Genomic DNA, 21,800 nt, shown 5'->3' on the forward strand with positions numbered 1-21,800 from the left:
AAAGATTTTTAAGAGCTGTAAAACTTTATTTAAGATGCAAAAACCATCCTTAGCTCAAGGGCTGTACAAAAAGTGCTGGGTCAAATTTACTGTTTGGGACAGTATATGTTGGCCTCTAAATTAAACATTTATCTTGGACAAACACTTGCAGTTACAAACTGGGTCTAGAATTGAACAGGAATATGTTAACAAAGTTGATTACATTTGGGAAATTATATACTAATTGTGATTGGATTAATGGTGAATTGTGTAGTTTTGTAGCACTACCAACATTCTATAGAGGCTCCTTTGCTCTCCAAATAAATCTTTTCTATGCTGGACTCCCAATGTGCTCCATAGTTTTGAATTGTAGTACACTACTATCTCCAACAAATCAATGTTGAACTAACTAAAGGTCACCAATAGAAAAACCCCTGATAACTATTTATATATGCTGAGAATCTTTATTAGTGATGCCTTGTGTACAAAAAGGGCCATGAAAAACAATATAAAAGATATATGTGGTCAGAAAAAGAGGTGGAAAGCTCATGTAGATAAAATTAGGAATAATAGATGAAGAGACCAAATATTGTTTTGACATCCACAAAATGTTAAAAATATATATATATATAGGTTTTCAGCACATAATATTGATGCTTTGGGCAGTATGGCAGGAAATAAATTCATAGAATAGGAAAATACAGAAATTTTGAATTTTGCACTGGAAGAGAAAATATCCACAACATCAAGATCATATATTTACTGCAATTTCAAAGTATAGCTAATAATTACATAAAATTACTAATACAATTGTTGACTTTATGGGACCATCAATTCTAATGTGTTTTCTTAACAAAAGACCAATAAACTTTATTTTCTAATATTTGAAATTATTTTATTAATGAATATTTCTAATAGGATTTATTTTTGATTCATTATTCACAATAGTTGTAGAAATACAATATTGTAAAAATGATCTCAATGGCAATAACTATATATTAAATAAGGAGGTTTGAAATAGGAATAACCTATATAAAGGTAAGCATATTTTCTCATGAAAGTAGGAATTCTGAAGTTCAAAATAAAGTAAAACATTCTCTCTTGTATATCTGTTCCTTCTACCATATCCAATTTCAAATACCACTGGATAGTATTTAAATAGTTTAAAATAAAAAATCCTTATTCTTCCTGAACTTTCCATAGAATATAATACTCTCCATCATTTTCTCTTCCTGGATTATCTCTTTACTCTAGGCTTTTGGGATATTGCTTTGTCTCTTGTTCTTTGCTTCCTTATTTAACTTTATTGGTCTTTGTTGGATTTTTTAATTCAGTAACACTTATTAAGCATGAATATTCAAGATTCTGTCTTGAGCGCCCTTTTTTTTCTTTTTGGATGATAATTTTTCCTTAGTAAAAATTAAATAAAATATAATACACTTCTCCTTAGTGAATTCATTAGCCTACTTGTATTGTTGTAAAACATATGTATGTATGTGTATTGCATTGCAATTCATTCTCTACTCAATTACAAAATGAATTTTCCTAAAGAGCAGGTCTAACTATCATTGTTTAATTATGTCTCCTTTTTACTCCACTGGCTTTCTATTATTCCAAGAATCAAATGTAAAGTCTTTTTTTTTTGACATTTTCAAATGTCATCTGGTTCAATTCTATATTTCCAATTGTATTAGACTTTATATTATGACTCATCTTTGATTATTGAACACAGATTTTCTCAGTGAATTCTCTACTGCAATACAAAGTATGCCAATAATAGAAAATGATTTTTGTTCAAGTTTCATAATGGAAATCTAAAGTGAATTCACAAATATGATTCCTACAATGCTTTGAGCAATAACAGCATCATTAGAAAATATAGTCTCCTGTGGTGACTATCTTGGTTGGAAGTTGAAAGGGCCTTGAAGGGCAGGAATTTTAACAAGTAAAAGCTTATTCTAGATTAAAAGAATAACTGATACAAATATATAAAATTGGGAAAATAAATTTAAGGAATAAAATATGTTGAGTCTTCTAATTTGACATGAGCACTTGTTAAGATTGAGAAAGAATCAGCAGTTCCCCAATTTACAGAATCATAATATTCAAAAACATGAATTAATTTTAGTAGACATCTAGTCTAAGTGAGGTATGAAAGGATGCCATTCTCACCATAATATGCAAATCACTGAATCATCCAGCCTCTATTTAAAAAGCTTAAAAAACATAAAATAAGAAGAAATTTATCTACTCTAGAGGCAGCTCATTCTATTTTTGAATAGCTCTAATTACTTTTTTAATTTTTAAAGCACTATTTTTTCTATTTCAAAAGCAGCAATCATGATTGATTTTATACCATAGATGGCAAGTCAAAATAAAATTAGCAAGGACAAACTTCTAAGTGCAAACAAGGAAAAATCAAATACATAGGAAAAAATGTCCTGATTGTTCAATGAGTGGAGTATAAAATCAATAGTCAAATTCTTTATTTTCTAAGAGTTCAAAGAATTACTGTGCCTAACAGTTCAATGACATATTCTTCAATTATAAAATACTGAGTCTATAAATGAGGAAAGGCAGGCAATATTTTAGCACTTGTATCAAAGATATACTTGTTCATAAGTTTATATTAAAGTAGGGCCTGACATTACAATTGTTTCACAAAATATAGTATTTCTCTGATTAAAATATGTATTCATTGGAATAATGAGCCATCTTCAGAGTGCAGAAAATAAAAATACCTTAAAGCAAAGCTTTATCACTTTAAAACAGGCAAGCTAAACTCTTTTGCTACTTTAAATTTAACATGTTAGATAACTGAATATTTTGTTATTCTCTATTAATGAAGAGTAGCTCCAATTATTTAGGAAGTTTTTCTTTCTCTTTTTTTCCCCTAACATCAGGCCTAAAATTTCCCTCTTTGCAATGGCCACTAATTGTTCCTGATTATACCTTCTCTATATATTACTTCTTTAGTCTCAAAATATCCCTGTGAAATAGTCACCTATTTTACAAAGAAGAAAACTGACAGAGAAGTGACTTGCCCATAGTGCCATAGGAAGTACATATCAAAGATAAGATTTGAACTCAGAAATTCCTGACACTTAGTCCAGGATTCTATCTTCTGTACAAAATTTGTGACCAAAATATCTAAACATCAAGTTATTATTGAAACATACTTATATTTCAGGGAAAAGACATTAGAAAGTATTCACTGTCAATGTACATGTATTTGTTACAGACAGAATATGATGCTTCCACATACTTTAGAATATCACTCTTTCAAAAACAAAATTTCCACTGTCCTCTATTCTTTCAAAGCATGTAAGTCCTTGATCTTTCTTTATAAACTTAATTTTTATAAAATTCCCCATATATAGGTGCTAAATGAATTATTCCTCCGAATCTTCTATAAACCTTGTCCCATTTCAGGGAGAAAACTTTCAGACTGAGTACTTGTCTGGTGACTAACAACCATATAAATTTCAAATCAGACAGAGCTTTGTTCCTTAGAGCATTATATACTCATCCATTGAATTCCATTAAGGCATCTAATCTGATGACTTCTTGTTGCAATATATCCCTTAAAAATCTGCAGGCTGAATTTGTTTGTATTTTGAATTGGTTGAGATTTAGTGTTGTTTAAATATGTTCACATTTTAGTTTGAATTCTTCCCCACCTCTTTTCTAAATGATATATTTTAAAATGGCAAAGCCAGGCATTAACAAATCATTGAATAGCAATGAGTGTCACTTACATATGCCTATCCAATCCAATGACTATACTTATACTCAATAAGATAGGCTTTATACACACACACACACACACACACACACACACACACACATATGTATATATATATATGTCTATGCACAACATTTCCCACTTACATTTTCATAAATAATACATTTTTTTCTATCCTGCTTTGTAAAATGTTATAGATATGTTTCCATGGTTGCAGAAATAATGAACACTATATAGTTTATTATAGAATAAATATATCCAACAGAATGTTGATTTCAGGATAAAGAAAAAGAAAAGGAAGGATAGTAATACAGAGAAATACGAGAGATAAACTATGTAACAGATTGATAAAGGGATAAAAACAGGTAGAAATTAATTAAGAAAAAGTAAGACAAAACAAAAGGAAAGCATAGACCTGGTGAAGTGAGTAGTAGGGAGAAAAGCAGAGAAACATGCTTACATAGATAGAGACATAATTATACATTCTCAAACAGAAACATTCACTGATTAATATCTCATCTCATATTTTAAAATTTTAGAATACTTCCATTATTTAGAAATTTGATATCAAGTTGCTCTTTTAAAATTTGGAATTAATTTGACGTAGATGTAAAAAAAGTAAAGCTAAGGAAAAACTTAAGCCATGGGATAGAGTTGGGCCAGTACTGATTTAATGGAAATCATATCATGAGCAATCTTTGTGCAACAGATAACTTTCAGAGATAACTGACATTATATAGGAATTTCCTTAATTGAATTTATAGATCTCCAACTGTCTTCACATCCACCTAAAAAAGTGTACACATAGTTATTATGCTATACTTATATTACATTTAGAGTACCATGTTCTCTATTAGAAGGTGAAGGAAGACAACATTTTCAATGGTGCTAATGTGATGAAGCACATTCAGAGGAAGGCAATCAAATGTTTGAAGACTGAGCATTATGCCACTGGTTGAAAGATTTGAGTGATGTTTATGCTGAAGAAAAGGATATTCAGGGATTCAAAAGAGGTATATTCAAATATCTGAAAGCCTACCATGTGGAAATTTTGATGAGAGAAGCAAATGGTGAAAAGGGTTATTTATACTGTGAACTGAGTTGTCTAAACAGGGAACTGGTCAACTTATATATTAAAAATAATGTGGAAAAAGGTAAACTAACTTGAATACAAAAACAAAGTACTTGATTAATAGATTTAGGAACAAAAGTTAAACAATAACCTCACCTTTGGCACTCTATGTTATTCACTTATTTTTATGTTTTATGTTTTGGATACAAGAAGAAAGAAATCTGCTCTCTTGTATCTCTGGACTTAGAGGCCTAGTACATGTAAGCTAGTAAATGTATGAGACAGGATTTGAACTTATATCTTTGTAAGTCCAAGTCCTTTTTTTTTTTAAACTAGGCAACCTCATTTGCCTCTAGGTTTGCTCGAATTATGAAGGTTCATTTAAACTGGACAAATCCTCTTACAACAAGGTAATTAACTCAATTGATATTAAGGACATTGCATATCTGGATGTTAGCAATTTATTTCACAGGTTTTCATGAGAACCTTATGGACAAGATGGGATAATATAATGTTACATGAATCCTAGATTTAGAGATACATGGGACCCCAGAGACTATAAATCTAATCTTTCAGTTTATAGATGAGAAAACTAAAGCTCAGAGAGTTTAGGTGACTTGCCCAGCATTATATAGCTAGTAAGTGTATGAGGTAGAATTTATATTCATGTTTAAATGAGTATAGCCTTAGCCACTGCACTGCCCTTGGTATAAGAAAGAATGGTATCACCAATAAGGAATATCTTGGAGGTATTAACAAATGTCTTTTTCTCTTGTTACTTATAAGGATGGATAAGAGTATAATAGACAGTAACAAAAGGCATGTCAGATGTAGGAAACAAAAGTTGCAGGGGTGAGAGATGTATGTTCTAATCCAAATAAATACATTTGTCTTTGGCTTCAAGTGATTGCAGAAGAGTACTCTGAAACAAACAGTGATTGAACGTCGGCAGTGGTAATGAAAAATGGATCTTCCAGAGTGTCTAACCTAAAATTAAGAAGTCTTGCCTCTGACAACATACCAATTCTGTAACTTTGAGCAAGTCCCTTTTCTTATTTCAATTTTCATAATTCTCTAAGGCTGAGTTACGGATACGTTTTTAATATGAGTTGGTGAAAACAGTTTTCACTCCAGGAAAAATTTTTCCACTAATGAAATCACAAATCTGCATTATTGGGTATTAATAAAGAATGTATAGTATAGTGGAAAGAACATTAATTACCAAATCAGAGAACCTGAGTTCAAAATAGATTAATGTGGACAATTATAACTGTGATTTCATGCAAATCTTGAATCTTCCTTGTCCTTGTTGTCTTTTCATTTCCCTTAAATAGTTCTAGTTCTGCTTGATGTCCACACCAGAAATATCACTAATTTCATCATCAAAATCATTACTACACAAATTTTCTTTGAAACTCAAAATCTCAGCCCTTTCAGCCTCTTTTTCCCTCTAATTGGAAGATTGTGGAATAAGAGCAATAAACACTTTTTAAAGCCTTCCTTTATGGAGGTCTTAGAACTTGTGAAGGAAATCTTCATTTTTCACAAACAGCTCTACCTGGTTTCCACTGCTATAAGCTTCAGCATTTTCCAGCAGGCTAAAATGCCCCAAAACTTCATCGTAAAGATGTCCACCTGATTATTATCTTGTCTACAAAATCCCTGAATACCTGAAGTCCTCATTACTTCAGCTCAATATTTTTAGCTTGTAGCATAAATTTTCTTTAAAAGCCTTAATGATTGCATTCTTCAGGGAGCAAATCTTCCCTGTCATAAAGAATCAGTAACAATCCTTCACTTTGCTCTAGTTGTGACAAAAAAAAAGCCTTCTCAATCCATTTTTTTCTGCCAAAATTCCCAGTCTCATGGAACAATCAGTGTGAAAATCTAGTATAATTTTCGGGGTTGAAGTATTTTAAATAATATGCATCCTTTTGATTCATATCCTTTGTTTTTATCCTTCTACTTTCAAGTTCACCTATATTCCCAAAAATGTTTTTTGCAATTAAATAAGAGGATAGGTAAGTCACTTTTCAAAACTTAAAGAGCTATATAAATGCTAGCTAATATTATTAACTGCTTTCAAATAATTTTTTTGTGAAAATGTGAAGCTATCTAGTTGTAAGACTTTCAATTCAATGTAACATGTATTCTTTTTATATATTGGGACCAGAAGGGGCACAAAGACAATTTACAAAAATGAAACAGTCTCTGTAGTCTTGGAGTTTCTATTTCCCTCAAATGAAATCTCTTCTACTCTAAAAGGCTTTTGGGTGCTAGTGCCTTTTTCTTCAAGATTATCTTGAGTTTGATTTGTAAAGATAGTATAAATATCTAGAATATAAGAAGGAAGTCTTTAGCCTTATGCTTGGTACATAGTAGGTGTTTAATAAATGATTTTGATTGACAGAACAGTATCTAACAATACTGATTCTCTCATATAGAATTAGCATACCCTAAACTCCTTAAGGGCAGGACTTTCCTTCTTTGAAAATCGAGTTACTAATTACAATTTCAGTTACAAAAGTGGTGCTTTAAAAATGCTTTGTTATATTGAATGCTATTATCAAAGTCAAATTATACAGTCATTTGATTATAGAATAATGACTTCTATTCTGATTATAATCAGCAATTATTTTTAAGTTGGAAGGATTTTCCTTCAAAAATAAATAAGGAAAAATACACACTGATATTCTAAGCTATCTTCATATATTAGGCAATGTGGTGCAGTCTAGTATAGTTGCCTAAATGGCTGGCAATGTACTCTGAGTGAGTTATCACAACATAAATTCACACCCTTCTGAGTCTCATTGCTTAATTTAACAGCAAGACTACTCTCCCCCTGTGTGTTTCAATAAACATTTAGCCATGGGAGATCCATTTCAGAATGTTCCTTTCTAAAATGAACTTGATCGAAATCCGGTCTGAGACAACAGATGGAGAAGTCCCAGATGCACTGAAGACTGGAAAAGTCGCTGTTTTTAAAAGGTGGGCCAAGATATGCACTGGAATTACTCTCCTACTGATTTAAACAAGAATGAAGGAGCCAAATAATAACCTTGATTTAATGTTAATTGCTAGAATTCTTTTAGAATCATGCACTTCATAATTTTATTTCTTAAATAAAAGGTATTCCTAAGTTTTTTCCATATAATATCTTGGGATTTTAAGGACATTTAAACTTGCTTATTCGTTTAAGGTATAGTCCAAGGAATTATTCTTTTGTTGTATCCTGCTTAAGAAACATATTCCTAAGGGAATAGCCTAATTATTGGCCAATAACATCTAAGAGCAAGTCTGATCCTTTCACTTCTCAGCTCCAAAATCTTCATCTGTTTCTTATTACTTTTCAGATAAAATACAAACTTCTCAGTTTGACACTTCAAACCCTTCAAAAATCTGTCTCTAGCCTATATTTTCAGAAAACTTTTTTATATTTACTAACTCAATATTCCAGCCAATAGCTCGTTCCCAGAATTGGGTATTACATATCCCATCTTGGCGTCTTCACATAGATTTTCTGTAGTAATAACAATAAAAATAAAAATAACAGCAATAAGTGTCATTGAAATAGCTCTTTTAGATATGCAAAATTCTTTAAACTATTAACTCTTGATCACCACAATTAGTCTGTATGGTTAACCCATTTTAGAAATGAGAAAACTGAGGCAAAAAGTAATGAAGTGACTCAATTAGGGTAAGTGACTAAATAAATAAAGTGACTAAATTTGAACTTAGGCCTTCTTGACTACAGGTCCAACTTTTTGTCTACTTAATAGTCACTTTTTCTCTTAAAATTTATGTCTTTCTTCAATTAGCAGTTCAGATGCTGTTTCCTTTAAGAAGCCATTCCTCTTCCGGTTAAGATGGCGGAGAGCAGGCAGATAGCTGTGTAGCTCTGCGCTTTCTCTCACTATCCATTTCATTATAAGCCTCTGAATTAATGCTTGACTGAAAAAAAAATCCACAAATAGTTACCAAGAGAAGCCATCCTTGAGATTCGCCAAGAAAGGTCTGTTTTTACTGAAGGACTGGGACAGTTTTAGATCGGGCGCAGGCGGCGGGCAGCGGCAGTGAGAGCACGGGAGCAGACTGGAGAGGGGGTGGGGAGTGATCACAGCCGTCTCTGCAGGGAGAGCTTCGCTACAGGACTAGATACTTTGCTCCGGCAGCAAGTCAGCAGCCCAGTAGAGAAGTTAAAAACATCTGGGGTGAAGAATACAACCCCAAACAGCTGGAGTCTCTCAGGACCTGGCCACTTCCCCTCCCCCCCCATGTGACTCAGCACGCTCTGGGATCTCAGAGCACAGGCACAGCACAGTCCTGCTAGTGCCTCACTGCTACCCCCCGCCCCGCCCCCCACTCCCACAGTCTGTAGAGGAAGCTCGGTAATACCACCCAACCCCTCCCCCAAAGAAAGACTCCACTTTTTTCTTCTTTTCTTTGCTAGTTTGTCTTTGATTATTAGACAAAATGAGCAAGAAACTGAAGAGGACTTTAACCCTTGACAGCTTCTATACAGATAGAGAGCAGACTCTAAATCCTGAGGAGACTAAAAACAGACAGTCTCCAGGTGAATCCCCAAAGGAGGAGATCATCTGTTCCTCAGCACAGATGAATCTCATGGAGGAAATTAAAAAGGCTCTCACAAGGGAGCTAGAAGAAAAATGAGAAAAGGAGAGGGAGGCTTGGCAAAAGAGTCTGGAGAAGTCATCCCACTCAGTTAAAGAGAGAGTGGATAAAGAAATAAAATCCTTGAAAAATAGGATTAGTGAACTGGAAACAGAAAACAGCTCTCTAAAAAACAAAATTGGCGAAATGGAAAAAAATTCCACAGAACAAAAGAACTCAATTGGACAATTAGAAAAAGATTTTAAAAGAGTGAGTGAAGAAAATACTTCACTGAAAATCAGAATCGAACAATTGGAATTGAATGACTCGAGGAGACAAGAAGAATCAGTCAAGCAAATCCAAAAAAATCAAACAATGGAAAAGAATGTGAAATACCTTCTGGGGAAGACAACAGACCTGGAAAACAGATCCAGGAGAGACAATCTGAGAATCATTGGACTCCCAGAAAAGCATGATGAAAAAAAGAGCCTGGACACTATTTTCCAGGAAATTATCAAAGAGAACTGCCCAGAAGTCATAGGAACAGAGGAAAAAATAAACATTGAAAGAATTCATCGATCCCCTACTGAAAGGGATCCTAAAATCAAAACACCAAGAAATATAGTGGCCAAATGCCAGAACCTTCAGACGAAGGAAAAAATATTGTAAGCAGCTAGAAAAACCCAATTTAAGTATCAAGGAGCCACTATAAGGATCACCCAGGATCTGGCAGCATCCACACTAAAAGATCGAAGGGCCTGGAATATGATATTCCGAAAGGCTAAGGAACTTGGTATGCAACCAAAAATAACTTACCCAGCTAGAATGAGCATCTTTTTCCAGGGAAGAAGATGGACATTCAACAAAGTAAGTGAATTTCACCTATTTTTGATGAAAAAGCCAGAACTTAACAAAAAAATTGATCTACAAATATAGAACTCAAGAGAAATCTAAAAAGGTAAAGATTAATCTTGGGAACTATATTTCGGCTATAAAGATGTATAAAGAATACATGTATACCTTGTTCTAGAAACTGATGTGGAAAGGACATTGTACCAGAAAAAGGGTAAAGTAGGGGTAGTACATCTCATGAAGAGGCATAGGAAACCTATTATATCTGAGAGAAAGAATGGAGGGGGATGAATATAGTGGGTATCTTACTGCCTTCAGAATTGGCTTTAAGTGAAAAATCTTAAGACATATTCAATCTATGGTGAAACTTCTCCCACCTCATTGAAAAGTGAGAAGGGAAAAGTGAAAAGGGAAGGAATAAGCTAAGCAGAAGGGAATAAGGAAACGGGGAGGGAAAGGGGTAAGATAGGGGGAGGAACTCTAAAGTGGGGGGGAGGGATACTAAACAGGGAGGGCTGTAAGAAGCAAGTGGTGCTCACAAGCTTAATACTGGGAAGGGGGGGAAAGGGGAAAGAAGGGAGAAAAGCATAAACCAGGGTTAACAAGATGGCAAGTAATACAGAATTGGTCATTCTAACCATAAATGTGAACGGGGTAAACGCCCCCCATAAAGAGGAAGAGGTTAGCAGAATGGATTAAAAGCCAGAATCCTACAATATGTTGTTTACAGGAAACACACCTGAAGCGGGGAGATACATGCAGGTTAAAGGTAAAAGGTTGGAGCAAAATCTACTATGCTTCAGGTGAAGTCAAAAAAGCAGGGGTAGCCATCCTGATCTCAGATCAAGCTAAAGCAAAAATTGATCTAATTAAAAGAGATAAGGAAGGGCACTATATCTTGCTAAAGGGTAGCATGGATAAAGAAGCAATATCTATATTAAACATATATGCACCAAGTGGTGTAGCATCTAAATTCTTAAAAGAGAAATTAAGAGAGCTGCAAGAAGAAATAGACAGTAAAACTATAATAGTGGGAGATCTTAACCTTGCACTCTCAGAATTAGATAAATCAAACCACAAAATAAATAAGAAAGAAGTCAAAGAGGTAAATAGAATACTAGAAAAGTTAGATATGATAGATCTCTGGAGAAAATGTAATGGAGACAGAAAGGAATACACTTTCTTTTCAGCAGTTCATGGAACCTATACAAAAATTGACCATATATTAGGACATAAAATCCTCAAACTCAAATGCAGTAAGGCAGAAATAGTAAATGCATCCTTTTCAGACCACGATGCAATGAAAATTACATTCAACAAAAAGCCAGGAGGAAGTAGACCAAAAAATAATTGGAAACTAAATAATCTCATACTAAAGAATGATTGGATGAAACAACAAATCATAGACATAATTAATAACTTCACCCAAGAAAACGATAATAATGAGACATCATACCAAAATGTATGGGATGCAGCCAAAGCGGTAATAAGGGGAAATTTCATATCTCTAGAGATCTATTTGTATAAAATAGAGATAGGAATGGGTCAATGAATTGGGCTTGCAACTAAAAATGCTAGAAAAGGAACAAATTAAAAACCCCCAGTCAAACACTAAACTTGAAATTCTAAAAATAAAAGGAGAGATCAATAAAATTGAAAGTAAAAAAACTATTGAATTAATTAATAAAACTAAGAGTTAGTTCTATGAAAAAACCAACAAAATAGACAAACCCTTAGTAAATCTGATTAAAAAAAGGAAAGAGGAAAATCAAATTGTTAGTCTTAAAAATAAAAAGGGAGAACTCGCCACTAACGAAGAGGAAATTAGAGCAATAATTAGGAGTTACTTTGCCCAACTTTATGCCAATAAATTCGACAACTTAAATGAAATAGAAGAATACCTCCAAAAATATAGCTTGCCCAAACTAACAGAGGAAGAAGTAAATATCCTAAACAGTCCCATCTCAGAAAAAGAAATAGAACAAACTATCAATCAACTCCCTAAGAAAAAATCCCCAGGACCAGATGGATTTACATGTGAATTCTACCAAACATTCAAAGAACAATTAACTCCAATGTTATATAAACTATTTGAAAAAATAGGGATTGAAGGAATCCTACCAAACTCCTTTTATGACACAGACATGGTACTGATACCTAAACCAGGTAGGCTGAAAACAGAGAAAGAAAATTATAGACCAATCTTCCTAATGAATATTGACACTAAAATCTTAAATAAAATATTACCAAAAAGATTATAGAAAATCATCCCCAGGATAATACACTATGACCAAGTAGGATTTATACCAGGAATGCAGGGCTGGTTCAATATTAGGAAAACTATTAGCATAATTGACTATATCAATAACCAAACAAACAAAAACCATATGATCATCTCAATAGATGCAGAAAAAGCATTTGATAAAATCCAACAGCCATTCCTAATAAAAACACTTGAAAGCATAGGAATAAATGGACTTTTCCTTAAAATAGTCAGGAGCATATACTTAAAACCATCAGTAAGCATCATATGCAATGGGGAAAAACTGGAACCTTTCCCAGTAAAATCTGGAGTGAAGCAAGATTGTCCACTATCACCATTATTATTTAATATCATATTAGAAACACTAGCCTCGGCAATAAGAGTCGAGAAAGACATTAAAGGAATTAGAGTAGGCAGTGAGCAAACCAGACTATTACTCTTTGCAGATGAGATGATGGTATACCTAGAGTACCCCAGAGATTCTACTAAAAAGCTATTAGAAATAATTCATAATTTTAGCAAAGTAGTTGGATACAAAATAAATCCCCAAAAATCCTCAGCATTTTTATACATCACCAACAAAACCCTACAGCAAGAGATACAAAGAGAAATTCCATTCAGAATAACTGTTGATAGCATAAAATATTTGGGAATCTATCTACCAAAGGAAAGTCAGGAATTATATGAGCATAATTACTAAAAAGTCTCCACACAAGTAAAGTCAGACTTAAATAATTGGAAAAATATTAAGTGCTCTTGGATAGGCCAAGTGAATATAATAAAGATGACAATACTCCCTACACTAATCTATTTATTTAGTGCTATACCAATCAGACTTCCAAGAAAATATTTTAATGATCTAGAAAAAATAACAACAAAATTCATATGGAACAATAAAAAGTCGAGAATCTCAAGGGAATTAATGAAAAAAAAAATCAAATGAAGGTGGCCTAGCTGTACCTGATCTAAAATTATATTATAAAGCAGCAGTCACCAAAACCATTTGGTATTGGCTAAGAAATAGATTAGTGGATCAGTGGAAAAGGTTAGGTTCACAAGACAGAATAGTCAATTATAGCAATCTAGTGTTTGACAAACCCAAAGACTCTAACTTCTGGGATAAGAATTTATTATTTGATAAAAACTGCTGGGATAATTGGAAATTAGTATGGCAGAAATTAGGCATGGACCCACACTTAACACCATATACCTAGATAAGATCAAAATGGGTCCATGACCTAGACATAAAGAACGAGATTATAAATAAATTAGAGGAACATAGAATAGTTTATCTCTCAGACTTGTGGAGGAGAAAGAAATTTGTGACCAAAGATGAACTAGAGATCATTACTGATCACAAAATAGAAAATTTTTATTACATCAAATTAAAAAGCCTTTGTACAAATAAAACTAATGCAAACAAGATTAGAAGGGAAGCAACAAACTGGGAAAACATCTTCACAGTTAAAGGTTCTGATAAAGGCCTCATTTCCAAAATATATAGAGAACTGACTCAAATTTATAAGAAATCAAGCCATTCTCCAATTGATAAATGGTCAAAGGATATGAACAGACAATTTTCAGAGGATGAAATTGAAACTATTACCACTCATATGAAAGAGTGTTCCAAATCATTATTGATCAGAGAAATGCAAATTAAGACAACTCTGAGATACCACTACACACCTGTCAGATTGGCTAAGATGACAGGAAAAAATAATGATGAATGTTGGAGGGGATGCGGGAAAACTGGGACACTAATGCATTGTTGGTGGAGTTGTGAATGAATCCAACTATTCTGGAGAGCAATCTGGAATTATGCCCAAAAAGTTATCAAATTGTTCATACCCTTTGATCCAGCAGTGTTTCTATTGGGCTTATATCCCAAAGAAATACTAAAGAAGGGAAAGGGACCTGTATGTGCCAAAATGTTTGTAGCAGCCCTGTTTGTAGTGGCTAGAAACTGGAAAATGAATGGATGCCCATCAATTGGAGAACGGCTGGGTAAATTGTGGTATGGAATATTATTGTTCTGTAAGAAATGACCTGCAGGATGAATACAGAGAGGACTGGCGAGACTTACATGAACTGATGCTAAGTGAAATGAGCAGAACCAGGAGATCATTATACACTTCGACAACGATATTGTATGAGGACATACTTTGATGGAAGTGGATTTCTTTGACAAAGAGACCTAACTGAGTTTCAATTGATAAATGACGGACAAAAGCAGTTACACCCAAAGAAAGAACACTGGGAAACGAATGTGAACTATCTGCATTTTTGTTTTTCTTCCCGGGTTATTTATACCTTCTGAATCCAATTCTCCCTGTGCAACAAGAGAACTGTTCGGTTCTGCAAATATATATTGTATCTAGGATATACTGCAACATATCCAACATATATAGGACTGCTTGCCATCTAGGGGAGGGGGTGGAGGGAGGGAGGGGAAAAATCGAAACAGAAACGAGTGCAAGGGATAATGTTGTAAAAAAAATTACCATGGCATGAATTCTGTCAATATAAAGTAATTATTAAATAAAAAGTTAAAAAAAAAAAAAAAAAAGAAGCCATTCCTGATTGCTCAGTTTTTAATGCTCTCTTCTCCCCATTTATACTTATCTGTGTGTGTGTGTGTGTGTGTGTGTGTGTGTGTGTATTTCTTCCTGATCTCATCCTCTTCCTCTAGAATTTAAGATTCTTCAATTGTTATAAACATAGTGACTATCATTGTGCCTTGTACAAAATAGGCAATTTGAAATGTTTATTAAGTGAATTTATGGTTATTGATGTTATATGAAGAGATCTATACATATTTTCTTTTTTAATAAATTTATTTTTAAATGTAATCTGCAGAATAATTGTCAGAGTGCTTAAATAGACAAAATAAAATTAGAAAAAATTGCATTAACATCAAAGGTTTTGCTATCAGTTCAAAATTACAGCATAAGAGTATATCATCATGTATTTACTCATATGTAATGAGGATGGGGGTAGTTCTAAGAAATATAAAGATAAGAATAAATAAATGACAGCTCATGATTTTAATGATTATTTTATTTTAGTGATTTTTTAAAAAAATTACATTGTTTAAATGTTTTTTTTTTTCACTTACATGTAAAGGAATTTTAAAACACTTATTTTTAAAATTATGAATTAATTCCCCCCCCCCCCACTATTGAGAAGGCCTAGGTGATATTGTACAAAACATTTCCATAAAAGTCATTTTGCCAAAGAAAACATAGATTTCCCCCCCCCAAAAAAAAAAAAAAACCTCAAGGGAAAAAGATAGTTAAAAAAGTATGCTTCAGTCTGTATTCAGACATAATCAGTTCTTTCTGGGTATAAATAGCATTTTCATCATAAGTCCTTCAGAGTAGTAGATCATTGTATTGCTGAGAATGGCAAAGTTATTTACAGGTGATCATCCTTCAAGTTTGCTATTATTATATACACAGTACATTTTGTGGTGAGCTTTTTCTTCTCAAAACTCAGCCAGGTGATATAAGTTCAGATCTTTTATTATCCCAATATAGCCCGGTTAGCTTAGAGGCCTATCTCTCTGCTTGGTTCCAAGAGCTCTCTCCGAATGTCACCAAATCCAAAGGTCTGGTCCTTCAGACTCTGCCTCAGTTTTCTTCAGCCTCCAGCCAGCTCCAACTCTTCATGTCATTCCGCTGAAATCTCGACTTGTAGCATCTTCACTCTCCCAAGAACTCTCCGACTGGCCCATTGGCCTATTTATGCTCCTTCCAGAGAGAGGGATTATGGGTAGTTCTACTTAGTACCTTGTTTCAGGTTCTGCCCAAAACATCTTCTTGTAAGATTAGATCAACTCTAATTAGTTAGCAGTTAGTAAGGATTCCAACATCTCCCCCTTTCTTTTGTTTTAAAACATAGGGGGTTTCTGAGGGGGTACACATAAATCCATCAATATGGGCCAGAACTTTGTAACAGATATACATGGTATACATAAATCCATCAATATGGGAGGCATAATTTACATAAGTACATAGCAATATAACACAGGCTAGTAGTAATGTAACAACATGAATCAACCTAAAAATTTACACATGTCCATAAGTCCTAGAAACAGTCCAATAGGATTCCATTGTCCATTAGTTCATGTGCCAGGAATCCAATAGTTCCTGTAAGCCCTGAAGTACTGCAAAAGTCTCATCAACAATTTTTCATCTCAGGGAACCCAATGATTCTTGCTGGTTTTTCAAAAAGTAAAACAGTTTCATCTTGTGTTAGGAAATCCAATGATTCCTGAAGCTTTTAAAAGTCTTTTTAACAGTTTCATAGTCAGCCATTTGATTCTTTCTCCATCTGTGGAAATATAAGCAGATCCTCTTCCCCAAGCAGTTAATCTAATTCCCTTCTATTTACCAAATTTGGGATTTCTCCTCATCATCTGGTAATTACATTGGAGTCGTTTGCATTGGATATTGTCTTGTTGTCTTAAAAGGCCTGTATTCTTCCCAACTGTAATCCTGATTGCTTTTCTGTTGGTTGATGACATCAGAATCCTGAATTTCTAAAGTCTCTCTGGGTGTAACCTCAGCTGCTATCATGCCCCACCTGTCCTTTGATTGATACTTTAGAGCTGGGCCTTGCCTCTCCTTCCTCTGGGTCAATATACATTTAGAGGCCCAGTGAAAGCCTCGGTTACATTTTGGACATGGGGTTTTGGGTTTTCTCTCACTCTGTCTTCTCATTGTATCTCTGTATCTACATTGGGCTCTCAAATGTCCAACTTTTCCACAATGAAAACATCGATGAGTTTCTCTAGAATTCCTCTGCCAAGAAGGACCTTGTCTTTCCATGTTCATCATAGTCTGGGTATAATAAGCATTTGTGCCCACTGTGGCACAGCGTCTTATGATTTCCTCTAAAGAAGCATTTTTGTCTAGCCCCCATATAATTCTCTTGCAAACCTCATTGGCATTTTCCTTAGCCAAATGTCTAGTCATTATTTCTGTGGCTGTATTATTTCCAATGGTTCTTATTACAGCTGTTTGTAAACGTCCCACAAAATCTGCAAAAGGTTCATTGGGACCTTGCTCTATTTTTGTGAAAGCATTATTTCCATCTTTCTGTCCAGGGAGAGAATTCCAAGCTTTTATTGCAGCCTTAGAAATTTGCTCATAGACTGTTATGGGATAATAAATCTGTTCTGAACTCTCTGCATACTGACCTTCACCAGCTAGTTGGTCAAAAGTGATTTGTACAACAGCTCCTTTTTGCCTATTGCGTCCCAAATTAAAAGGAGTGTATTTTCTCTCTTTTTGACCTGAGGAGTTGAGCTCTTCAATCACAGGATATGCATTTATAAAATCAGATATATCTTCTCCTTCATTTTTTGCTTTAATTAATGCTTTTTCTAATCTTGTCAAATTCTGCTTTACAGGAGAAGCTGACTGTGTTTCTGTCTCTCTCCCTCCCCCTTGTTCTACCCATGAAGGGTTAATTGCGGGGGGAGGGTCATGAGATGTGGAATCACCTAATTCCTCCTTCTGTGAAGTATCATACTCAGAATTGTAATTAACTCCATTCTCATCTGATTCGTCCTCCTTTTCACCTAGTAAAGTTGGCACTTCCTCCTGTACTTTCCTTTTCATCATTCTATCACTTAAATAACTTCTTATAGCCAATTGTATTACATTATATGTATTAATTATTGAGTTAGGCCCATTTTTGTCATAGAATTGACGAAGATCCTCTCCAACCAATTTCCATTCATTTAGATCTAATTCCTTATCAAGAGAGAAACAAGGACATATGTCCTTTACAGTTTGTAAAAATTCAGTGATTTGCTGTAAACTTATAATTAAACCTTGGCTTTCCATAATTTTGACAATGCTCTCTAAACATTTTCCTTGAACAGAAACAGGCTGTTTTCTAAATATCTGTCCCATCTTAGCTGAAATTCTACTTTAACTCTTCTAACAAAATTTCTTTGTTGCACTCACCCTAATTTCTGGGTTGAAGTTTTTTTCCACTGGATCAGGATCAGAGGCTTTTCCACTTGAATCAGGATCGGAGCTTTTCCACTGAAATCCACTGAGGGGTCTGTTTGCCCCACGTTGGGCGCCAAAATGTGGTGAGCTTTTTCTTCTCAAAACTCAGCCAGGTGATATAAGTTCAGATCTTTTATTATCCCAATATAGCCCGGTTAGCTTAGAGGCCTATCTCTCTGCTTGGTTCCAAGAGCTCTCTCCGAATGTCACCGAATCCAAAGGTCTGGTCCTTCAGCCTCTGCCTCAGTTTTCTTCAGCCTCCAGCCAGCTCCAACTCTTCATGTCATTCCGCTGAAATCTCGACTTGTAGCATCTTCACTCTCCCAAGAACTCTCCGACTGGCCCATTGGCCTATTTATGCTCCTTCCAGAGAGAGGGATTATGGGTAGTTCTACTTAGTACCTTGTTTCAGGTTCTGCCCAAAACATCTTCTTGTAAGATTAGATCAACTCTAATTAGTTAGCAGTTAGTAAGGATTCCAACAACATTTCACTCTGCTTGAGCTCATGGAGGACTTTTCAGGTTTCTCTGAAAGGGTCCTGATCATCATTTCTTATGGAATAACAATATTCTTTCTTATTTTTTTTTGTAAATTTGACTCAGTTCTCTATACATTTGAAAAATGAAGCCTTCATCAAAAAAGCTGCTTCAAAATTATTTTCATAATTACTAATGCTGTTTATTTTCCTACTGTTTACTGTATTCTCTCTTTCCTTTCACCCTGCGCTTCCTCAAAAGTGTTTTGCCTATGATTGATTAGTCCTTCCTCTGATGTGCCCTTTCTTCTATTACTCTTCGCTTTCTCTTATTCTCTTCCCCTTCACTTTCCTGTAGGGTAAAATAGATTCCTATACCCATATAGAGTATGTATGTTATTTCATCTTTGAAACAATTCTGGTGCCGCTGCCACCGTCGCCGTCACCTCCTCCTTCGCCGTTGCCGTCGCCGCTGTTGTTGTTGTTGTCGAGGCCGGGCCCGTCCGGTCCCTTCCGCGGCTCCGAGAGCCGGCTCCGTCCCTTCTCGGAAGCCACCGCCATGAAGTGGATGTTCAAGGAGGACCACTCGCTGGAACACCGATGTGTAGAGTCTGCCAAAATCCGAGTCAAGTATCCCGACCGAGTCCCGATGATTGTGGAAAAAGTCTCAGGCTCTCGGATTGTTGACATTGACAAGCGGAAGTACCTGGTTCCATCTGATATCACTGCGGCTCAGTTTATGTGGATCATTAGGAAACAGATCCAGCTACCCTCAGAGAAGGCAATCTTCCTGTTTGTGGATAAAACAGTCCCACAGTCTAGCCTAACTATGGGACAACTTTACGAGAAGGAAAAAGATGAAGATGGATTCTTATACATGGCCTACAGTGGAGAGAATACATTTGGCTTCTGAAGGCCAATGCCCAATTAGGTGCATCTTTCCTGCTTGTGTATCTTGTAAATAGCCGGTCACTTTCATTTATTACACCAGACCCTCTTCACATAGACTCATAGTGCATTTGTAACTGGATTTATTTCTTAATATATTGAAAGGTCTTGTTTTATTAGACTGGTAAATTATCAGAGTTTTATTTTCATTTTCTTTTCTTTGTTGTGCATTGTCCTCATGGCTGCAAGCTCCAAGGGACTCTGCTCCTCTGGAACTCGTATTTAATGAAGTTATTTCAATATGGAGATGAGGTAGTTGGGGGACTCAAGTGAAAAGGGGGAAGGTAACACATTCTTCTGGATTATGTTTGTGGTGTCAGTTGGATAAGTATTAAAAGCATCTAAGTTAAATCCTTAGCAGTCAGGTCACTTGCTTCACTAGATTATTCCAGCTGCCAATCATGTTGGACTGAGCTAATCTGTTATTTCTGAACTTTATTGAGGTGAATAATTACAATAAAATTTCCTCTTACAAAGGCAAAAAAAAAAAAAAAAAACAATTCTGATGAGAATAAAGTTCACTCACTGTCTCTCCTGTCCCCTTTTTCTCCTCCACTGTAAAATATTTTTCCTTGCTTTTTTATGGCAGACAATTTACACCATTCCACCCCCCCCCTTTCCCTTTGTCTCAGAACTTGATTTTATTTTCGTTTATTAGATATTATCCCTTCCTATTGAAATCACACCTGTGTCCTCTGTCTATGCTTTCTAACTGCTCTAATAATGAGAAAGTTCTTATGAATTACAAGTATCATCTTCATATGTAGGAATGTAAACAGAGATCTTGTTAAATCCCTTATGATTTCCCTTTCCTCATTACCTCTTTATGCTTCTCCTGAGTTCTCTATTTGAAAATCATATTTTCTATTGGGTTCTTTTCTTTTTATCACAAATGTTTGAAAATCCTCTTTTGCACTAAATGTTTACCTTTCCCCCTGAAAGATTATTCTCATTTTAGTTGAGTAGGTGATTCTTGCTTGTAATCACAGTTCCATTACTCTGCAGAATATTTTATTCCAAGACTTCCAATCTTTTAATTTCAAAGCTGCTAAATGTTCCATAATCTTTTATGTGGCTCCACTACACTTGAATTGTTTCTTTCTGGATGCTTGCAATAAATCATCAAAGAAAACTTCCTTGATATTCTAAAACCAGAGGATAAAATAGAAAATCAAAGAATCTATCAATAATTTTCTGAAAGAGATCCCAACATGAAAACTCCCAAGAATATTATGGCCAAATTCTGGCACTCCCAAGTGAAGGAAAAAATATTGCAATTAGCTTCCATTTGCTTAATTCTAATTTTGAAGAAATTAATTTCCTCAGCGAGCTTTTGTACGTCCTTTCCCTTTGGACAATTTTGCTTTTTAAGGCATTCTTCTACTCAGTAGTTTTTCATATTTCCTTTTGCATCACTCATTTCTCTTCCCACTTTTTCCTGGACCTTTTTTACTTGATTTTCAAAATCCCTTTTGAGCTCTTCCATGGTCTGAGACCAATTCTTATTTTTCTTGGAGACTTTGAATATAGGAGATTTGACTTTATTATCATCTTCTGATTGTGTATTTTGATCTTCCTTGTCACCACAATAACTTTTTATGGTCAGAAGTTTATTCTGTTCTTTACTCATTTCCCCAGACTATTATTTGGCTTCTAACTCTTTGTTAAATTAAGTCTCTGTTTCCAGGGTGCAGCATCCCAAATTTCAGAGGATTTGTTCAGCTCTTTTCAGTGATCCTTCTATGGATTTGTATTCTGGGCCAGCACTGCAACCCAGATCTGATTAGGGGAAAATCACAGAATCCTGTTCCAATGTCAGTAAAGAGGCCCC

The 21,800-nt window shown here is 34.7% G+C and overlaps 2 protein-coding genes across 2 annotated transcripts in view; one reads left to right on the forward strand and one right to left on the reverse strand.

Annotated features, from left to right (window-relative positions):
* SNTG1 (syntrophin gamma 1) overlaps window positions 1-21,800 on the reverse strand; it is a 587,999-nt gene that overhangs the window by 276,775 nt on the left and 289,424 nt on the right. The gene's annotated exons all lie outside the window — the stretch shown is intronic.
* Window positions 19,471-20,469, forward strand: LOC127543884 (gamma-aminobutyric acid receptor-associated protein-like 2). The gene has a single exon (XM_051970217.1). The coding sequence runs from the start codon at window positions 19,581-19,583 to the stop codon at window positions 19,932-19,934; it is 354 nt and encodes a 117-aa protein (XP_051826177.1). The 5' UTR covers window positions 19,471-19,580; the 3' UTR covers window positions 19,935-20,469.

The sequence above is a fragment of the Antechinus flavipes genome, chromosome 1, assembly GCF_016432865.1.
Source record: "Antechinus flavipes isolate AdamAnt ecotype Samford, QLD, Australia chromosome 1, AdamAnt_v2, whole genome shotgun sequence".
Lineage (NCBI taxonomy): Eukaryota > Metazoa > Chordata > Mammalia > Dasyuromorphia > Dasyuridae > Antechinus > Antechinus flavipes.